The sequence below is a fragment of the Mycteria americana genome, chromosome Z (genome assembly GCF_035582795.1).
Source record: "Mycteria americana isolate JAX WOST 10 ecotype Jacksonville Zoo and Gardens chromosome Z, USCA_MyAme_1.0, whole genome shotgun sequence".
Taxonomy (NCBI): Eukaryota; Metazoa; Chordata; class Aves; order Ciconiiformes; family Ciconiidae; genus Mycteria; species Mycteria americana.
Genome location: NC_134396.1, coordinates 14004117 through 14022256, shown reverse-complemented (window position 1 = coordinate 14022256; position 18140 = coordinate 14004117). Strand labels below are relative to the sequence as shown.

Below are 18140 nucleotides of genomic sequence, written 5' to 3'. Positions count from 1 at the left end.
TCAGGAGTTTTCCTATTTTTCTTTATTTTGAGCAAGGCTGATTGCTTGATGGAAGGGCTTACTTCTTTTCACCAGTGAGTGAGTGACAGTGGTCCCTCCGGCAGATTCTTACAGGTAGTGGAGTAAAGAATGCATTAGTCCTTTGCAAAGGGTCAGAGGGGAAGGGAGCACTGAGTAGGAGTCTGTGGTAACAGAAGAACGTTCATTTGGCCTTGTTGGATATTTGGTAAGAGCAAAGAGTGGATTTAAACATTCACACTGCAAACATTTTGATGTGCCCTGTCACTGAAGCAGTAAATTATTTAAATATGCTGTATGTACTGAATGTGTGTTTTCCTGCTTGGCTTCAATGAAAGATACTTTTTCTGATAGTCTGCTGTACTACTCCGGCATCGCAAGACTGTTTCTTAGGATGAATTTGCAGATACTTAATACAGAAATACTTCTAGACTTCAGAACAAATTATATCAGTATGAGTAACTTCGTTCCAGAGCTTTTTCCAAGAAGTAGACCAAATGTTTAACAGAAAAAAACCAGAGGAAGCCAGCACAAGTAACACCCCATCCCCACGCAGTGAAACTGAACTACATAGTGAAAGCCCAATGATACAGCTTTTCTATATCTGTAAGACTCAAAAGTGCCTTCTTTACTCTGAACTAACTATAATAGGCCTGTTCCAAGAGCCTGCTAACTTCTTTGTAGGTATCTGCAGCCTTCCTGTTACCTGGTTTTGTAAGAATATAAACACATGTTGTTCATATCTTTGCCCTTGAAATACAGTCTTAGGGTATGGAGAGGTTATATGACCTGTGGATTTCTCTGAGACCGTGAGAGAAATACAAAATGTTGGTGGAAAAAAACGCACCTTTTTTTCTAGATCATCATTTAATGTCTGTTTTGTCCGTGTATTTCTTTATACGGTCCTTTTTTCTAATATAAGTCTAGTCAAGTATTGTGACAAGTTGTGCATAACTGGACTTTATCATTTTGCTCCTATTATTTCCTGGAGGTTACTACATTCTCTGTTCAAGGAGATAAGGCAGTTTCCGTAGCCTAAGGCTAGTGCTACTGGCATTGTATAAAGCAGTACGTTGGGAGAGTCCTGCAGATCATCACATCCTGAAAGAAGACTAGTCCTGGTCATTTGGACACAGTCCATCTATGCATAAGGCTACTAACCGGTACAAAGGATTTTTCTTCACTAGAGTGGAAACTTGGAGAGATTCCTGGCATGGAAGAAAGTGAGTGTTCAGAGTGGGACCATCAAAACAGTTTCTGAGAAATCTGCTGCAGCTGAATTGTCTTCGCAGATGCTCATTCCAAAATCTGCTCAAGAGTATTTTGTTTTACTTGTGATTGTGGAGGGTTGTCTGCAAATTTCTCGATGTTGAACAAAAATATCTTTCATAATTACATTTTATCAACAGTAAGACATACGAACACTCTACAAAGAAAGCCTTTTAAGTTACAATATTTACGATTTTCTCAGTAAAACCTAAAAAACAAAATTAATTTTTTCTGAAAGGTACAGGTGGTGGAATTGTTTGTTGTAATCTGTGAACTGTAAAGAGAACATTTGCTGTCACTTCCTTTTTTCTAAAAGCATATATGAAATAACATGCAAATTGTTAAAGCAACTGGTGTTAAACTGTATTTCTCTCCCTCTTATTGAAGCCTAATGAGATATAAAAAGAACCTTTGACATTTCAAAACCTCTCTCATTTACAGAAGTTAATTTGTTTTAGGACTTCATTTTGGGGGGGGGGGGGGGGGGGGGGGGGGGGCCTTGATCATGTACCTATACCAAAAAACTGATTAGTACATCAGTCCTGGCTGGGAATAATGACGGTGCTACCTTAGAGGTAAGACAGAGGTGAAAAACAGTGTTGTGAGGCTGTCAAAGCTGCGTGGCTGATAATTATTTTTGTATTCTTAGCTTAGTGGTGACGGGGTGTTACACTTGAAAAGCTGTTAACCTGACAACATTTTCCACCGCATTGTATAACAACAGAAGTGTAGGCCAAATTTAGAGCTTCGGTACTGTTTAGAAAAAAGCTTTCTTATGGTTGTTCTGCCCTTCAGAACTGCGGGAACAAAGCGGGTGTGCTTGTCTTATGGGTACTTTGTCACCAGTTAGAAACCCTTTTATTTCCATTTAAGCTATCAGGGCTGGCCTGGCCGCTCTGCGATCTGAGAACTGGCAGGAGGTGCTGAGTCCAGCAAGTCTTTAGCCTAGCGTTGGCCATCAAAAGTTTCCTTAGTCTGAGTGGTCAGTCGGGTCCCTGCAGCAGCCACAGACTCTTGAAGTGTGGGAGTCAGAAACAACAGATCGTGAGAAACATCCTGACGGTGATGGGACTTCCTTGTGAGTGATGGATTCTGGTTTCTAATGTGCTTTGAGATATACTGGGAAGGTGGATAGTAGACAAAGGTTCCTGAATATAAGGTGCTGTTGGTAATATATACTACTGCTACATGGATAACAAGAAAAATAAGTTTTAAAATAAATAACAAACTGAGCATTTTATTACTTTTACCTAAATATGGTATCCCTCAAGTTTATTTTGTTGTTTTCATACTTCTTGGAAAAACCTTCTTACTCTCTTAACTAGTGGAAGGAATGATACTTACTTGTGAAGAAAAACACAGGTTTCCCAATAGCTGATTTTCAAGAACTGCTAAAGGACGGGCTGCAGGCTAGCAACAAAATAACGTCATACAGATTCATTTTACCTCACTTCATTATGCATTTTATCCTCAACTAAATCATTTTATAAGGTCATCAGATAACTATGCATATGTTAACTACATCTCCACTTCATCAAAAGCATTTAATGCAGTACGCTTACAAACTATTATAAACAAAGTTATTTCTACTTCCAGTACTGACCTTGATGAAATCTACACTGCGAGGTCAGTAAACCAGTCATGTCCAAGAACTAGTGAGCTGTGATGTCTGCTGTGTTGCAGAATGTCATAGATTCTCTTTTGATGGACAAACAGGCTGGAAAATCCTGCCTCTATTTGCTGGGGAAATTCTTTTGGATCAGGTAGCATTTATAGTAAGTATAACATGTCTGAAAGACAGTGTTTACAATTCAATGGGGACGTTTTTTGTTGAGTATCGGTTAGTGTTGCGTTCACTGAAGTGGCAGGTTGGCACTGCAAAATTTTCTTTAAATGGTTCTGCCAGTTAATCTCAATCCAAACTTCTTCTTGCATTGCCTTTTCCAGAGGTGAATAGACATTATTCAAAATTGTGGAGTGTTTTTGCAACGGCCACAAGTACGCAAAGTTTAACAGCTGTGAAGGAACCCAAAGTTTTTGAGCATGTGCTCTGAAATGTAAAAAGATAGGAATCTGGTATCCTAGATGTTGAACAGTAATGCACTGAGCTATTTGGCAGTAGTCCATGCTGGGGTGTTTGGTTTTAAAAGGAGTTTTAGTTAATTTGTCTGCCTGCTTTTTTGCTTGTGTGACATTCTGAAAATAAGGTTAATTTGATGTGAAACAAGTTAAGGGAGATGTTTTAGATGGCAATAACAAGCCCACTGAACAAACATTTCTCTACCTTGGAGTTATGTTTGCACGTAGGTGATCCAGACACACGCATGCCAGGAGTTTCAAAACTTGATGTTTCAGATGCACAGCTTGCAAGACAGCGTGCCTGGGCTAAAACTCTCTCAGCTCTGAGTTCAGTGTGGAGAGGCATTCTCCCCTTCTGATCTACATCAGAAAAAAAAGATAGCCAGGCTTTGTAGGTGAGGCTCACACCCTAGACATGGGATTATTTTTCTGAAATTATTTCCTGCTGTTGGAGAGTTATTGAAGAAGGGAATGTCTTCCTCTCTGTAAGGGAAACTTCTGCAAGTGTTAAGACAGTTAGCAATGTGACATACAGCAGTTTTGGTTAAACCATGACTTTCCATACCGTTATTGTGTCCATTTGCCATATTGTGTTGCTGCGTCCAGTTCCAAAACTTTCATCTGCCCTTTTTTTGCTTACAGCCGACGTGATGCTTTGTACACGGACACACACACAGAGAGGCTTTTGGGTTAGAGCAAATACTACCGCAGTTATTTGAACACTGCGGCCGGTGCTTCGGCGCGTCATCGTTATCCCGAGCACTTACACGTGTTTTTACATCTTCCCCACACTTAATAAACGTTAACCAATTAATTCTCATGGTACCTCTGTGGGTAGGTAAGAAAATACGGGGACGACCGCTCAGCGCGGCCGGTGGGTGCCCGCGGCGGGGCGGGCTCCGCGCCGGGTTTTGCGGGGCTCCCCACCCCGCGGCGGCTCCGGGCGGGGGCTGCGTGCGTGTATATGTATGGATGGATGTGTATGTGTGTGCGTGCGTGCGCACGTGTAACCACCGGGGGGGCGGCGGCCCCCCCCCCCCCCCGCCCGCCCGCAGCCCTGCCGCCGGCGGAGCCGCGAAAACAGGAAGCGCGGTGGCCGCAGCCGGCGGCTGCGCTGATTCATCCCTGCCCGCGCCCCCCCGCCGAGGGCAGGCCTGGCTCCCGCCGCCGCGGGGCTGCTGCGCGCCCGCGGAGCTCGGCGCTGCCCGCGAGGGGGCGGCGCTGCGGCCGCCGCGGCCCCGGGGCGGGCGGGCCGGGCCCGGCCAGGCGAGGCCAGGCGAGGCGAGGCAGGCGGCCAGCCCGGCCGGCGGAAAGTTTCTGCCGGCGCCGCCGCTCGCCGAGCCGGGGGCTCCGAAGAGGAGCGCGGCCCCGCGGAGGGGAAGAGCCGCGCCGCTCGCTGCCCGGGCTGGCAATATGAGGGAGCAGCACTCATGTGTGGGCACCGGGCAGCGGAGGATGGACCCGCTGGAGCTCGCCGTTAGCCCTGTGAAGCGCTTGCGAACTGAGTACGCCTTTCCCTGTCTCTTCGCAGAGGAGGCCTACCAGAAACTGGCCAGCGAGACCCTGGAGGAGCTGGACTGGTGCCTGGACCAGCTGGAGACCCTGCAGACCAGGCACTCCGTCAGCGAAATGGCCTCGAACAAGGTAGGAGCCCGCGGCCCCGGCTCTTGCCGCCGCGCGGGGCGGCGGGGGCGCCTCGGCCGGGTGCGGAGGGGGCGGCGTGGCCGCGGCTGCGGCCGGCGGGGCTCCCCGGGCGCGCACCCCCGTGTCGGCAGGAGGGGGCCGCGGGGTGAAGCGGCCCCGGGCTGAGGAACTTGCCGCGGGAAGTAGCAGCCTCCTGTGCGCGCTTGGGTGCGGGAAGGGCTCTTGGTGTGGTTTGTACAGTTTTCTTAATTTCAGGGCAAGTTGTGGGAGCGATGCCGGTCTTGGAAAGCTGCACTGTTCCCGATGTGTCTCAGTTGAAAAACAAAAAGAGATTGGTTTTCGGCTGCCGGCGATAATCCCTTCGGTGGCTCTTTCTCTTCGCAGCATCCCATTCTGAGCTAGGGATCTTTCCTAGAAGGTGGTGTGGAAGTATCATGAAGAGGTGGTGAAGGTAGTTCTTGATCCCAGGGGAGCTGCAGGCTGAATTTTATTTGTAAACAGTAAGGCTAACGGCTCTCATAACACAACTCGTTATGGAAGTTCTTGCTCAGAACCGAGGAGCCATCACAATAGTCACGATAGACACCTAGATCCAGAGGTGTGTTTCGGAGTCGGAGTGCGCCCTTCCTTCCCCGGCTGGAAGCTGGGGATGCCTGTTAGCCGGGGACTGTGTGCTGGTATCTGCTCGCTGTGTGTGTTTGTGCTGCAGTTTGAAAAAGGGTTTCCACGTGCTCCATTCATAAGTACGCTTTATTCCGTGATTTTGGTTTGCAAACGATATGTAGCTACGGTTCTGGAGTTAACTTTTTTAAAGCCGAATTAATAATCCTGCTGTCTTGTTTCCGAATTTATTTTTACATTTGTCATAAACGGATATTCCGAGTATTTGGGGAGCCACATGTACAATGAGAGAGAAGAAAGTTTTAATTAAATAAATAGGCTGGTTTTGCTTCTCTTATGTCTGCAAAAGCGGCTGATGATCTATATTTTAGCACCTTTTAACCATTTAAGTTGCCATTAGGACTTTTTTAAAGTCAGAAAATAATAAGTGTTTTTGACTCGGCTTATGCCCTTTTAAAATTCTGCTGTCTTGCCTTGACTGTACCAAATACCTGCTGTTTCTCATTGTCTGTTTTTAAGTCCGTGTTCAACTCAGCCTGCGTGTAAGAGGTGAGGTGTTTGCACTAAACTCTGTACGGTTTAGTCCCATAATATAATATCCCTTGTGCTTTTCCTGTCCTTAGAGACCGTTAGCAGCAATTAAATATCCGTTTTAAGAGTTATCTGCCTGGCATTGCTCTATTCTCAGAACTGTGTTTTCAGTTTTTATTGCCAGTTGAAAGATCTCATTATTCAGGGCATATTGCGTAGGTACTGGCAAGTTACAAAGTCAAGAGTTTCAGAGTCTGTTTTAGCACTATTTGAATCCAGTGACATTGTTTTCAAAGGGAGTAAGGTCAGACCAACATGGGCCTGATCTTTCCTTGCTAATAAGGAAAGGTGTTTCAGGAACACCTATCGGTTCCCTGATTTGTGATATCTGTATGGCCACTGTTTCACAAGATCCTGGACATTCTTCAAGCATTTATTTATTACCGCCCTAAACTAGATAGGATATGCAGTATATTTTATGAACAAGGAGGACAAGCTGTTTTTAGAATAAGATAAAACTAATTGTGAATCAATGCATCTTAAGTTTTGCCAAGTATATTCAGATTTTTACCTAAATAAGATTTGTTTTTAGAATAAAACATGACAATTGCTTTGCATCTTTAAGTAAACACAAAGGTGCTACATCTGATACTACGTTTTGTTTGTATTTGTTTGAACTAGTTAAAGACTTGTTTGGCATAGCTTACAGGATAAACATTCTTCACATGTGTTTATTCAAATGAAAAGGAAAATGTGATTCAGAAAAAGTTTTTCATCTTCTTCTTTCCAACATAAGATCATGCAGACAAGGGATTGATGCGGGGTGTACAGTAAGCCTAGGCATCATAGTTAATCTGAAAGTCAGTTAGAATGATGCCAAGCTTTACATCAAAACTGGAATTTTTATATTGCAGTAATGTATTGCCTCAATCTGCTTGATCTGTCAAATATGGACGTAGATGTCTAAAGCACTTCATTGCTACTTACTGTTTCATGTTGCAGTATTTAGGAAGAGTGTAGTATTGGGAAGGAATAGCTGCTGTTTGGTTTTGCAGGTCATACTCAATTCTTAAAGTGAACCTTTTCCCCCCTTTTTTGGGAAGTCTGCCCTCCTCGTATAGCAGTCTGTGACATCTTTCAATGTTTGGGGTTTTGGTGTGTTTTTCTCTTTTTTTTTTTTTTTTAAGGCAAAAAAAAAAAAAGTAAATCAGTGCTATTAACCATAATGTGAACAATCTTGAATGTAAACCAGCAAGCCCATATAATGTGAGGAAAATTTAGTGCAGGAGGATTTTAATTTTAGGGGTGTAACAGGTTGTTCTAAAGAATCATTTTAGTCCTGATTATTAAAACATATCCAGCATTTATACAGCACCTCCTATTGTAATATAACTGCAAACTGCGACATCTCTGTGAGTCATATAGGTAAGTTATACTATTTTAGTTTGTAGAGAAACTTTGTTTAAGGCTAAGGACATAGACTTCAGTACAGCAATGAATATTGAAGAGTACTCAGTTCTCTATCCCAAGAGTAAGTCCTGTAAAATCGGATGAGAAAATCAGGAAGAGGAATGTTGCTGGTGCAGAATGTGGTTTCTCACTGTGTTTCCCTCTTTCCCTTTCTCTGGGTTTCTTTAAGAACTAGCCCACAAGATTGATGAATTGGGGTTTTTTTTCCAGACTCTCAGCTACTTCCCTTATTTATTCCCCCTCCCCTCCTTTTTTTATATAACAGCATTTTCATCAGTGTTAATTTTCCTTATTTATGTGAGCATGTGCAAAACATAAGGGGTGGCATAAGAGCTGAGCTTTGCACCAGGTAAGAGCTTTTGCCCATCCTGCAAAGGCTGCCATAGTAGAGGAAAAAAATCCAGGGAGGAAGCAGCATTGTGTGTCCTGAATGCCTGAAGCAGGCCAGGGAATGAGTCTTACCTCCAATCCCTCTCTGTGCAGTGAGTTGGCAATCTGAACTGTCGATTGCGTCTGTGTGGAATCCCCTTACCATCGGTAATGCCTGCGCAGGATTTGCGTTAGCATATCCTAGTCCAAGGGTATTTATTTTGTTTAGATGCCCCTCGTGCTCACTTAGCAGTAGTCTGTGACGTGCCAGCTCACAGCTTTGGATGACTGAAAGTGGGATGACGCAGATATATGAAAAGATCCTTCTTCTCCCTGCTTAAAATGGCTTGAAGCAGTAGGCATGGAGTGCTATTCACAGTCTCCAGATGAGCCGCAGCATGTTATGGCGGTAAGCGTAACCCCAAAAACTTTGAAAACATGCTCTAAGTCAGCTCTGTAGGAAGCCAGCCATGATGCTTGGCTGCTGAAGTTACACAAGGATGACTGTAATATCCAGATGATGTCCCGTTTCCCAGCCATCCCTGCGATAAGCAGATTTCCAAGTGCCTGGAGGCATTGCAAATGAGGTAACTGCTGGATAGATCTGTGATGCACCCATAGGCGTAGTTTGTAAATAAATCTGATTTCAAAAGGACATAGTATTTAAAAGTAGTATCAGTTATCATTATGCTGTTACGATTCCTACAGTACTTGGTGTTTCCTTAAATTACCAGCTTCTGGAATTGGGTACTAACAAGAGAATCCCAGCTTCTTTTTAAAAGCATAGGAAGTTTCTTGTCCTTACACTCCTGTAGAAACCATGTAAAGTCTTGAAAGGCTCTGAAACTAGAAAACGAGAAGCACCTTAAATCTGGAAAATTGACTGAAAAGTCTTAAATGTTTGGAGACCTATTTCTGATTTTTTCTATAGCATGTACTGTTAATATTGGCTATTGTCAGTGGACTGTGGCTCTATTGTTGTGTTTTTCTGCATGATGCTTACTTGAACAGAAATAAATTAATTTTATAAAATAGTTTACCAATTTGGGTCACTAAAGATAGGATCCCAGGGCATTATTAGATGCCTGTATTTAACTGTTCTGATTTCCAGTGATGCTAACCCGTATCAGTTTCTGCTAAACTGAATTGTGAGTAGTATCTGTATTGAAAAACATAGTTTTTAGGTGGGTACTAGCTTACAGATTGTGATTTCTAACTTTAGACAGAGGTACACTTTGATATACTTGTACAAGCAAATGATCTTTTTAAAATTTGGGTTGCAGAGTGATTTTTTTTTTTTTTTTTTTAATCATTTGCTCTTTTGTTAATGAATAACCCCCTCTTCTTTTTCTGCCAAACAAGATTAAAGCAAAAATTAATAGATTTTAAGTTCTCTGGGAGAAGAACTGTCTTTGTCCAGTATGCAATACCTAGCTTAAGTCCCTGATTCTGGATCTGAGAGTTATTCTGTGACAGACAATAAATAAATGAAGAATGCCAACAATAAAGATGTAGCAACCACTTTCTGCTAGACAGCACTAATTGTAGATTATAACTATTCCTCCATGTTTGACTAGAGAAACTGATATGCAGAAGTGTATTTTCACTTCTGTAATCATGATTTTGCAAACGTCTCTAGTGTGTTGCTTTTGTGTGTCTTGAGTATCTGAATTTATACATGGAAAAAGTTTCAATTCATGTGCTTCTGTTTCAGTTTTAAGTTTACTGCAGATGACAGCACTTTTGCAGGATTTGCTGATAACTGGTAATGAACAAGAGTTTGGAAAAGGTCATTCATCAGGTATTTCTTTCCCACTATAAACTTATGTGAATGCCTTTTCTCCAGGAAGCTTTTTTAGGTATCAAAGCTAAGAAGATTTAGGTTTCGTTTAGCTCAACCATGTTAACTATGAAACTAATTTTTTTAAGTATAAACTATCTAATAGTTGTCCAGCTTGTATACCAGTATGTGCAAATGCTCACAGTTGAAAGCAGAAGTCTACTTACAGGCAGTTAGTAGTGCTAGTTACTATTAAAAAAACCTTTCTGAGATTTTGGAGTGCTTTGAAGAAGCCCAAAACATTAATGCTAACGACCAACTAACTTCCAAAGGCTATGCAAATGTAACACTTGATGCAAGTATTAGTGGGATTTTGGTTTACGTTTATGGTCCTGTACTTGTCACCCGTTATGCATGCTCAAACAATAATCTTAATGATACTTTATTTTAAAAAATTACCTACCTGTAAACATTTAACGTAAGCTAAAATTACACTTGAAGGAAACAAAGACAACTTGAAATCTGTTCGGTTGCCCCCCCCCCCCTTTTTTTTTTTTTTTACATTCCCTCCTGAAGTCCCCTGCCAATTTGAGCTGTTTTATAATCACATTTTCCTGCTGCTAAAAAGTATTTTTCCTTTCCTGCTTTACAGCACTAAAAGGCTTACACAGGCAACAGGGAGCTGACTAACGTAATATCCGGGGAAAGAGTGAGGCTAAACGAATTACTTACTTCACATAATGGACCATGTATGAATTCCCTAACACGCTTCAAACAGAAGTGCTGTTTTACCTCTGCTGGGTTTTCCCAGGGGCCGGGGAGAGCCCCACTGCCCGCCTGCCTCCGTGGCCCGAGCGGGGCCAGGAAGCACCTCCCGCCTCTTGGCAGCTCTTCACAGGCACCGGCCGCGGGATGGAGAAGCAGCATCGTGTTCCTGCAGGCTGACAGCAGCTCTCTGGGTCTCCCCATGCCCAGAATTTATGGAGCTGATGACAGGCTCTGACTCCTGATTTAGTCCATTCATCTGTTTTATCTTTGTCTTTTTCTGTGGAAAAGCTTAAGTGCTGCGGTGGTCAGTAATTTTGCAGGAGCCTAGACGGGCTGAGTCTAGAACTAGTAGACACTGCTCATGCCGCTGGCTCAGTGTTTTATTAGCAGACTAGTTTTTAGCATTGTCTTTTTTGAATTCTTGCTGCCAACTTTGGGGACAGGTTCATTGCACGGTTAGGAGCTTGTCTTCAGAAATTACATTTCATACGTAGGAGCGTAATTTTTTTTGCAATACTTTTTCCAAACATGGAAGCTCAGCCAGAGTAAAATTGTATCCTCTTCTGTCATAGCCACTGATTAGAGTGATCTGTTTCCAATTAAGGGACAGGATAATGTTGTCATATCCATTTAAGAGGATTTGAACATCAGTCATTCTCTTTTGAGTTTCAGCTATTGCACATGAAAAATACGTGCCGGAAAGGTAACAGTAGAAAAGAAATTTGTTGTTGTCATGACTAAATTGTTGCAGAGCAGGCAGCATCTCTGTTTTGCTTCTTGGATTTAAAGAGCTTGGATATCCAGATGAAAAACTTGATGGGGTTTGTTGTGTGACAGTCCTCTTATATAATGTCTGGCAATGCCATTGCACTTAGCTGGCTGACATGATAGTTTAATTGGTTCTTGTATTCCCAGATCTTTCTAGGAAAATCCGAGGATTTGCTTAGCTCTTTGGAGTGTTGCTTCTGATGAAGATGACAATTAAGGGGCAGCTGTTAGCAAGAAAAAGCTTGTTCAGTGCAGCATCAGGAAATTTTTTACTCATTAAGGATTTTGATTTGTACAGTGACAGAGTAAAGGGATACTGATAAAGTGGTGAGCCTGAATTTGAATTAATGCATGTTTGTGTGGGTTCCCCAATTTTGTTGTACTTCATAATGAGAAAAGGAAGAGGACTGTGGAGGTAAGGAAGGACTACCTTCACAGGCACACTCCTCCCTTTCCATGCGCTGAAGCCAGCCCAAAAGGATTTAAGACCCCTAGGCTGGAGTGCAGTTCCCCATGCACAGCCTTACTTGTTCCCATGTAAGACAACTGATGCTTCTGGAGAGCAGCAGACTTGCTCTTGGGTAACCGCAGTGATGAGTGAGGTGTGTGTGTGTGTGTATATATATATATATACACACCAAGGAGACAGCACTTTGCTGGCTGTATTGTGCAAGGACGTGCTGCAGCGAGATAACGGGTGGCACTTGCTGTTGTGCAGATGGCTCGCACCAATCCCTCCTTATCATTTATGGACACTTCCACCTTCTTGGAAACAAGTGGATGGAGTAGGAGCGCCAGTTCGGCAGTGGCTGAATCTCTTCTGTTCACATGCATGCTGCTTCCATAGGAAGCTGTCGGGTTGGTGTCAAATGAGAAAAATCATGAAACACCCTGTTCTTCTGCGGAGGTAGTAAGAGGGGGCTTTGGTGGTATGATGGAGCTGTAGGTCTGTTGCTGAGAAAGAAGGAAACGTGGTGGGCGAGGCTCATGGTGTCTGAGTTGTGAGCAGCCCCTTCTCCTTGTGTTGGTACATGATGGCAAACATTTGCTTCCCTGGGCCATGACAAGCAGGCATTTGTGAATTGGCAACTTGTGGATTTAGAAATTTGTGAATTGGGTGGTGGGGCGAGCCCCTGCTGCTGTTTGTCAGGGCTCTTCTCAAACAGAAGTACACCGCACAGGCCATCCCGTTCTGTGCCAGTGGAGACGAGCCTAGAGTTGACCCGTAATGGTCAAGACAAAGAACACTGGCATTTCGTGGCTCCAAAACAAGTTACGACCCCTTAATCTCACAGATTCAGTCTGTACTTTAAATTTTAGAAAAAAACTAATTGATTTCTGCATCTCTCATTTGCTGCTTCTTAAAAAGTCCTGGATGTGAGAGCTACATAAGAGGAGTAATGCCTGGATGTGAGAGCTACATAAGAGGAGTAATGCCTCTCTGAGGGTTGCTATGATTTAATGTTTTTCAGCTTTTTAGCTGCTTCTAGGACTGCATAGCTTTCCAGTCACTAATAAGTTGATAATTTTTTCCATAAATATAAGCAAATGCTCCATACCAGCACACAAACAGCCCTTTTTGTAGCCTCTTTAATTATAGGAAATGCCACAGTATGAAAGATTCTTTCCTTTTAGCGTAATGGCACAGAATAATATAGATAAAATGTAATAGAGTAAGTAACTAGGACTTGATGTGGGAAAATAACTTTACTTTCAACCACCATAATGGAGGATTTGAAAATTATGAAGTTTTTCTAGCAGTTGAATTATTTGAAGTTAAAATGCAAAATTGATGTGCCTTTTCATGGCATTTACAAAAAAATACTGATTTTTTTTCTTTTTTCAAAGGTTTTAGTTTGAAAAGGCTTCACAGACAGGAGTACTTCATAACTTCTTGCTTAATAATAAAGGTGGAATTCATGGCTACTGAAAAGCATGATAAGTATCTAAATACTTGTGGCTCTTTGTGACAGTATTTAGAGCCAGGAACTCCTGCATTGTATTCATAATAGTGTGCTGCTGTAATGAAGGTTAGACTGTAAGATATGAAGCATTTTGGAGAGCTGTGGCCATTCTTTTTTTCCTTCTCTTTTCTTTTTAATAAATTTTGTGTTTCCAATAAGAGGCAGCTTCTGCTATTATATAAAGTTTTGGTACAACGAATGTGGTGTTTGCCAAAACGTCAATTCAGCCTCTGCCTCATAAAGAAACTGCACTAAGAAACTGTTCTCCTGTCTCAGTTTTGTTAGTAGGCTGTTTGGTACCATCTGCCAAAACTTTCCATGTTTAGGAGACTTGCTGTAGAATTAAGTATATTATGGATGGATATGTCCTGTTCTGATTTACTATTTTTTTTTTTTAAATAGAGCATATCTCAATAGAAGTTGATCCCAATTCTAGTTAACTTGCAGCCAGTCCCCGGTGTAGCTGCAAAACTGAATGTGGGCAAGCTAAGGCATGGTGGAAAGTGATGCTACTCATCGAGCCTTGGAACCGTGTGAGCAGGGCAGTGGCCAGCACCTGCCTGTTGAGCTGGGGTTCACCACCTGCAGCTTCCCTGTGGCTGCCCTGGTGCCTGGTGGTAGAGCCATGCTGCGGTGGGGACTGCTGCTTCACCTGAACCTCCAGCCACGGGAGACACTGCTGTGCTACGACAAGTTCTGCCTGCCCTTGGCTCTGCTTGCCTGCTCCCCGTGCGGAAGTGAAGCTGCACAGGCAATAGTATCGTCTGCTGTAAATCACAAGCAGCGGAGCAATGCTGAATCAAGCTGAATGTGCAGGGCCTGTTTATGAGATTATCTACAAATAAAATTTAAACAGCTTGCTACTTCTGTTAATTAAATTGTAACCTACTAATATATGATCAGCTAATGAAATTGAGCTGACTGAATACTTCTGTAAGATCCCTCAGCAAGACAATGTTTAGTTAAACCCTCTGCTCATAATTGCTGCAGGAAAGGCTGCTGGTTTATGCATTTTTGCTATTGGTTTTATTTGGGGGAGGGAAAGCAAGAGGACAAAGGAAAGTTAAACTGGAAGCAGACAGAATGACAGAATCGTATAGGTTGGAAAAGACCTTTAAGATCATCGAGTCCAACCGCAAACCTAACGCTACCAAGACCACCACTATACCATGTCCCTAAGCACCTCATCCAAACGTCTTTTAAATACCTCCAGGGATGGAGACTCAACCACTTCCCCAGGCAGCCTGGTCCAATGCTTGATAACCCTTTCAGTGAAGTAAAATTTCCTAATACCCAATCTAAACCTCCCCTGGCTCAGCTTGAGTCCATTTCCTCTTGTCCTATCACTTGTTATCTGGGAGAAGAGACCGACCCCCACCTCTCTACAACCTCCCTTCAGGTAGTTATAGAGAGTGATAAGGTCTGTTGACCTTCCAGTTAAATTTGACTGATTTTGATCTTTTATTATAGATAAGAAATATCAGAGTTGCAATTAATACACATAAGTAGTTTTGCATAGTAATAGTTAATCTTTGTGGTTAAGGGTGGTTTCTAATTTGTACAAAAAGTATGGAAGTAGCTTATGGATCTATTTAAAACAACCCAGAACACAAAAGACATAACATCAGTATCTGAGTTAGCTTTTCGCCTGTGAAACAACACAGATCTTTAAGGTCCTTTTTTCATCTACTTGTACTGTACATTATGTTTTAAAAAAATTGCCTGCACTGTGCTGCAGTGATATACCATGACATTCACATCAGTTGATTTACAGATCAGAAGTATTTCTGTTTCGCAAGTTGGGGACCTGAGGTGGAGCAGTTAAGATGCGTTTGTGGCGATCCAAGTTTGGAAACATACTTCAAAGCATCTTGCTGCTGCTTTCAGCTGTGCTGTCCAGTTAGTGTCTGCATGGCACAGCTCAGTGGCAGGACTCCCTGCCTTCCTCACTGCATGCACTTGGGTGTAAGTTAGGTTTTCAGCTAGGAAGATCACTTGTTAGCAGGTTTCCTGGATATCAGAATGCAGTTCACTCTCATCAACACTAGACGTTGGCAAAATGTTAATGAGGCAGCAATTACTTTAATGTGTGCCAGTCCAGGCTCGTTGTCAAGCTCCTCCATCATTCTCCCTCGTTAATTTAATGTGTGTTAATGGTAACTTTTGCTTGCCTGTATTCATAAGAACCCTAGACTAACCAGTGGCATTTTCTTTTTGCCTGAAGTTTGTCTCTTTGAAGACGTTTACAAGCAGGTTTTTCAAAGTCATATAAAGCAATCAAAACAGAGTCAGTATTCATTTTATTCTGGAATAAACAGCTGGACCTTACAGGAAATGCAGTTAACCTTATGGTTAACTGCAACCTCGTAACCATTCCGCTACATCAGTCCTATTCCCCAGATACATAAGGCCAGGAGTATTGTTTGATGGATATAATGATGTGTGGTTTTTAATTGAATTAGTTTACATGATTGAAAGGACCTGTTCAAGCAGGCGTTAATGTATTTAAACCAGGCTATCTGATCTTCTTGTGGCCAAGGTTGACTGTACAGCCTTAATGCAGTAATTTTACCCAGAATTACAGACAACCTCACACTGCCAGCTGAGATACTAACATTTTCATAAACTTGATTTTTGCGATTCAGAATGAACAGTTATAACAGAGATGTCTTTTCTAATGGCCAAGAGCAAAATGACTAACAACACTGGTATTTTAATTACCATAAATCAAATTTTAAGAGGAGGACCACCAAGTGGATAGGTAGAATTTTATCATTAAATACCCTTCTCTTGTTGTATACTGATACCAATCAATAGATTCAGGAAGGCAGCGCTGCACCACTTGGTGCTGAAAAAGTTATTTTAACTGCAAGGACTAGAAATGAAGGTGCCAAATATTTTTTTCTTACTCTTTCTCAAGGTATTGGTGTATATTACACTCTGTACAATGTAAACTGAAAGGTACCTTACCCTGAAGGTTTCTTATATGTAGTAACAATGATTTTCATAATACATCAGCCACCCATTGGAGCTTCAAAGGGTGGTCTGAATGAAGAGTAATTTTTGCAAAATGAGGATATGATTCATGCTGACACAAGGAAGCAGTTGTTTTCAGAGCTGATCTGAACAAAGAGGATAAGCACCCAAGGTGACATTTTGGCTGTGCTCTTCAGCAGTGTTTCTACAAACTTCATCCTTGGGACGCTGGAGAAGTAGTTCAACTCCAGCAGGAAAGAATGGTAAGCAGAAGGCAGAATAGGGGTTAGTGTAAGAACAAAAGAAATAGCAAAATAGTGCTGTTTCATTAATAGAGCAAGAAAGAGTTTGAAGAGCAGAAACAACTGAAAAGTGGGCTGCCAAGTAGATGCTGTGGACTTGAGCATCTTTGAGCATGTTTTAATGTAAAGTGAGCAAGATGGACTGGAAAACAGACTTTTTATGCATGCAATCTTCCAAGCAGTTAACGTGTTTTCTGGGCTTGAAATTTACCAAACTTTTTTGGGGTTGTGATGAGTAATGATAAATATAATGAACATTTGAATTTTTATTTTTCTAAAGATTTGATAACCTTTTGGTTTTTTGGAGAAAAAAGTTTTGCTTTGCTGTGTGCTTCTGCAAATGATTTTGAAGGATAATGGCTGGGCGCTAAGCTTTGCTACTGCTGGGTTTGCAGGTGGTTGGAGTTCTTGAGTATGTCAGCAGTATAATGAATCTTTGGCTGTTGTTGGTAAGCTATATTGCCACGAACATGGTGTTGGTGACTTTGTTTCCTACTCTATGGTGTGTAAGCCCTGATACATTAGAAGTGGTGGGTGGGTAGTGTGAGAATTACCATAACTTTGGTTTTGGCCATGTTTTCCCTGTGCACAAAGGGACCTCCCCTACAAGTACACATGAAACAAAGTGTTTTCAGTTTAGTAGCTGAAATGAATGAAACAGACTATAAAATACTAGAATTACATTTGAAAATTAATGATGAGCAGGTTTGTAAAGATGTTTTTTACTGTGCCAAGAACACAGTAATTAGGTTAATTAAAATGCTCGCCTCTTTGATGCTCAATAGCAGCATCTCAGAACCAGGGGGACAGACAGGTACTTGAGACCTTGCAAAATGCAGTATTTATTTTGCTTTCTAAACATGTGGTTCCCTGGGATTCTCCCTTCTTAGCCTTAGCTCACCCGCGTTCAGCTTTTGCTGCCACAGAAGACTAGACTTAAAAGGACTTCATCAGCCAAATCCGGATGCATTATTTGCATGGTGTGTAACATGTCTCCAAGAGCCCTTGTGTGCAGTCTTGCAGGGAGCATGCTCGGATTCCTCAGCATCTCCGTCCTCTGCTGCATGCTGATCACCTCGGCAGCGGCTGTCGGCTCCCGCCGCTGCTGCTGCGAACGGACGCTGTGCTGATGCAGGCACCATAATAGGAAGCACCTAGGCCTGTCATAAACAAACAGGTCCGGGAAAAAAGTGCAAGCCTGACGTATGGTGTGGCCATAGCAACAAGCAGAGATGAGGGTGCCATTTTGGAGTAAATGCAGGCTAGTGTGGCTCAACAAGAAGCCAGAAAGTATCTTTGCTGGATTTACAAAGCTGTTCTGTATGTGCACGTCAGAGGTTTTCTGAAACACACTACTTGCCAGAAGACAGCTTACAAAAAAACAAATCTGAAATTAAGTATGTAAGGGTGTCTTTAAATGAAATTATTTTTCACTTGCAATGGAAACTTTAGCTGGAAAATTTATAAGCACTTTTACTCCTGAGAAATATTAATGTGATGAATTATTTGACAAATCATAGAATATCTCTTTGGATGCATAAACTTTAAAGCCCAGAGCTCAGATTTCTCAGTAAAATGACT

At 42.2% G+C, this 18140-nt stretch overlaps 1 protein-coding gene across 5 annotated transcripts in view; it reads left to right on the top strand.

Moving 5' to 3' along the window:
- Positions 1-18140, top strand: part of PDE4D (phosphodiesterase 4D) — a 479877-nt gene that overhangs the window by 425523 nt on the left and 36214 nt on the right. For 4 of the 5 annotated variants that reach the window (XM_075526394.1, XM_075526393.1, XM_075526396.1 and 1 more), the window contains one exon: positions 4898-5010. In XM_075526394.1, coding sequence (XP_075382509.1) covers positions 4898-5010 — 113 coding nt within the window. Of the gene's footprint in view, positions 1-4523; positions 4801-4897; positions 5011-18140 lie in introns of those variants that run through there. The other variant, XM_075526399.1, reaches the window with a different exon arrangement.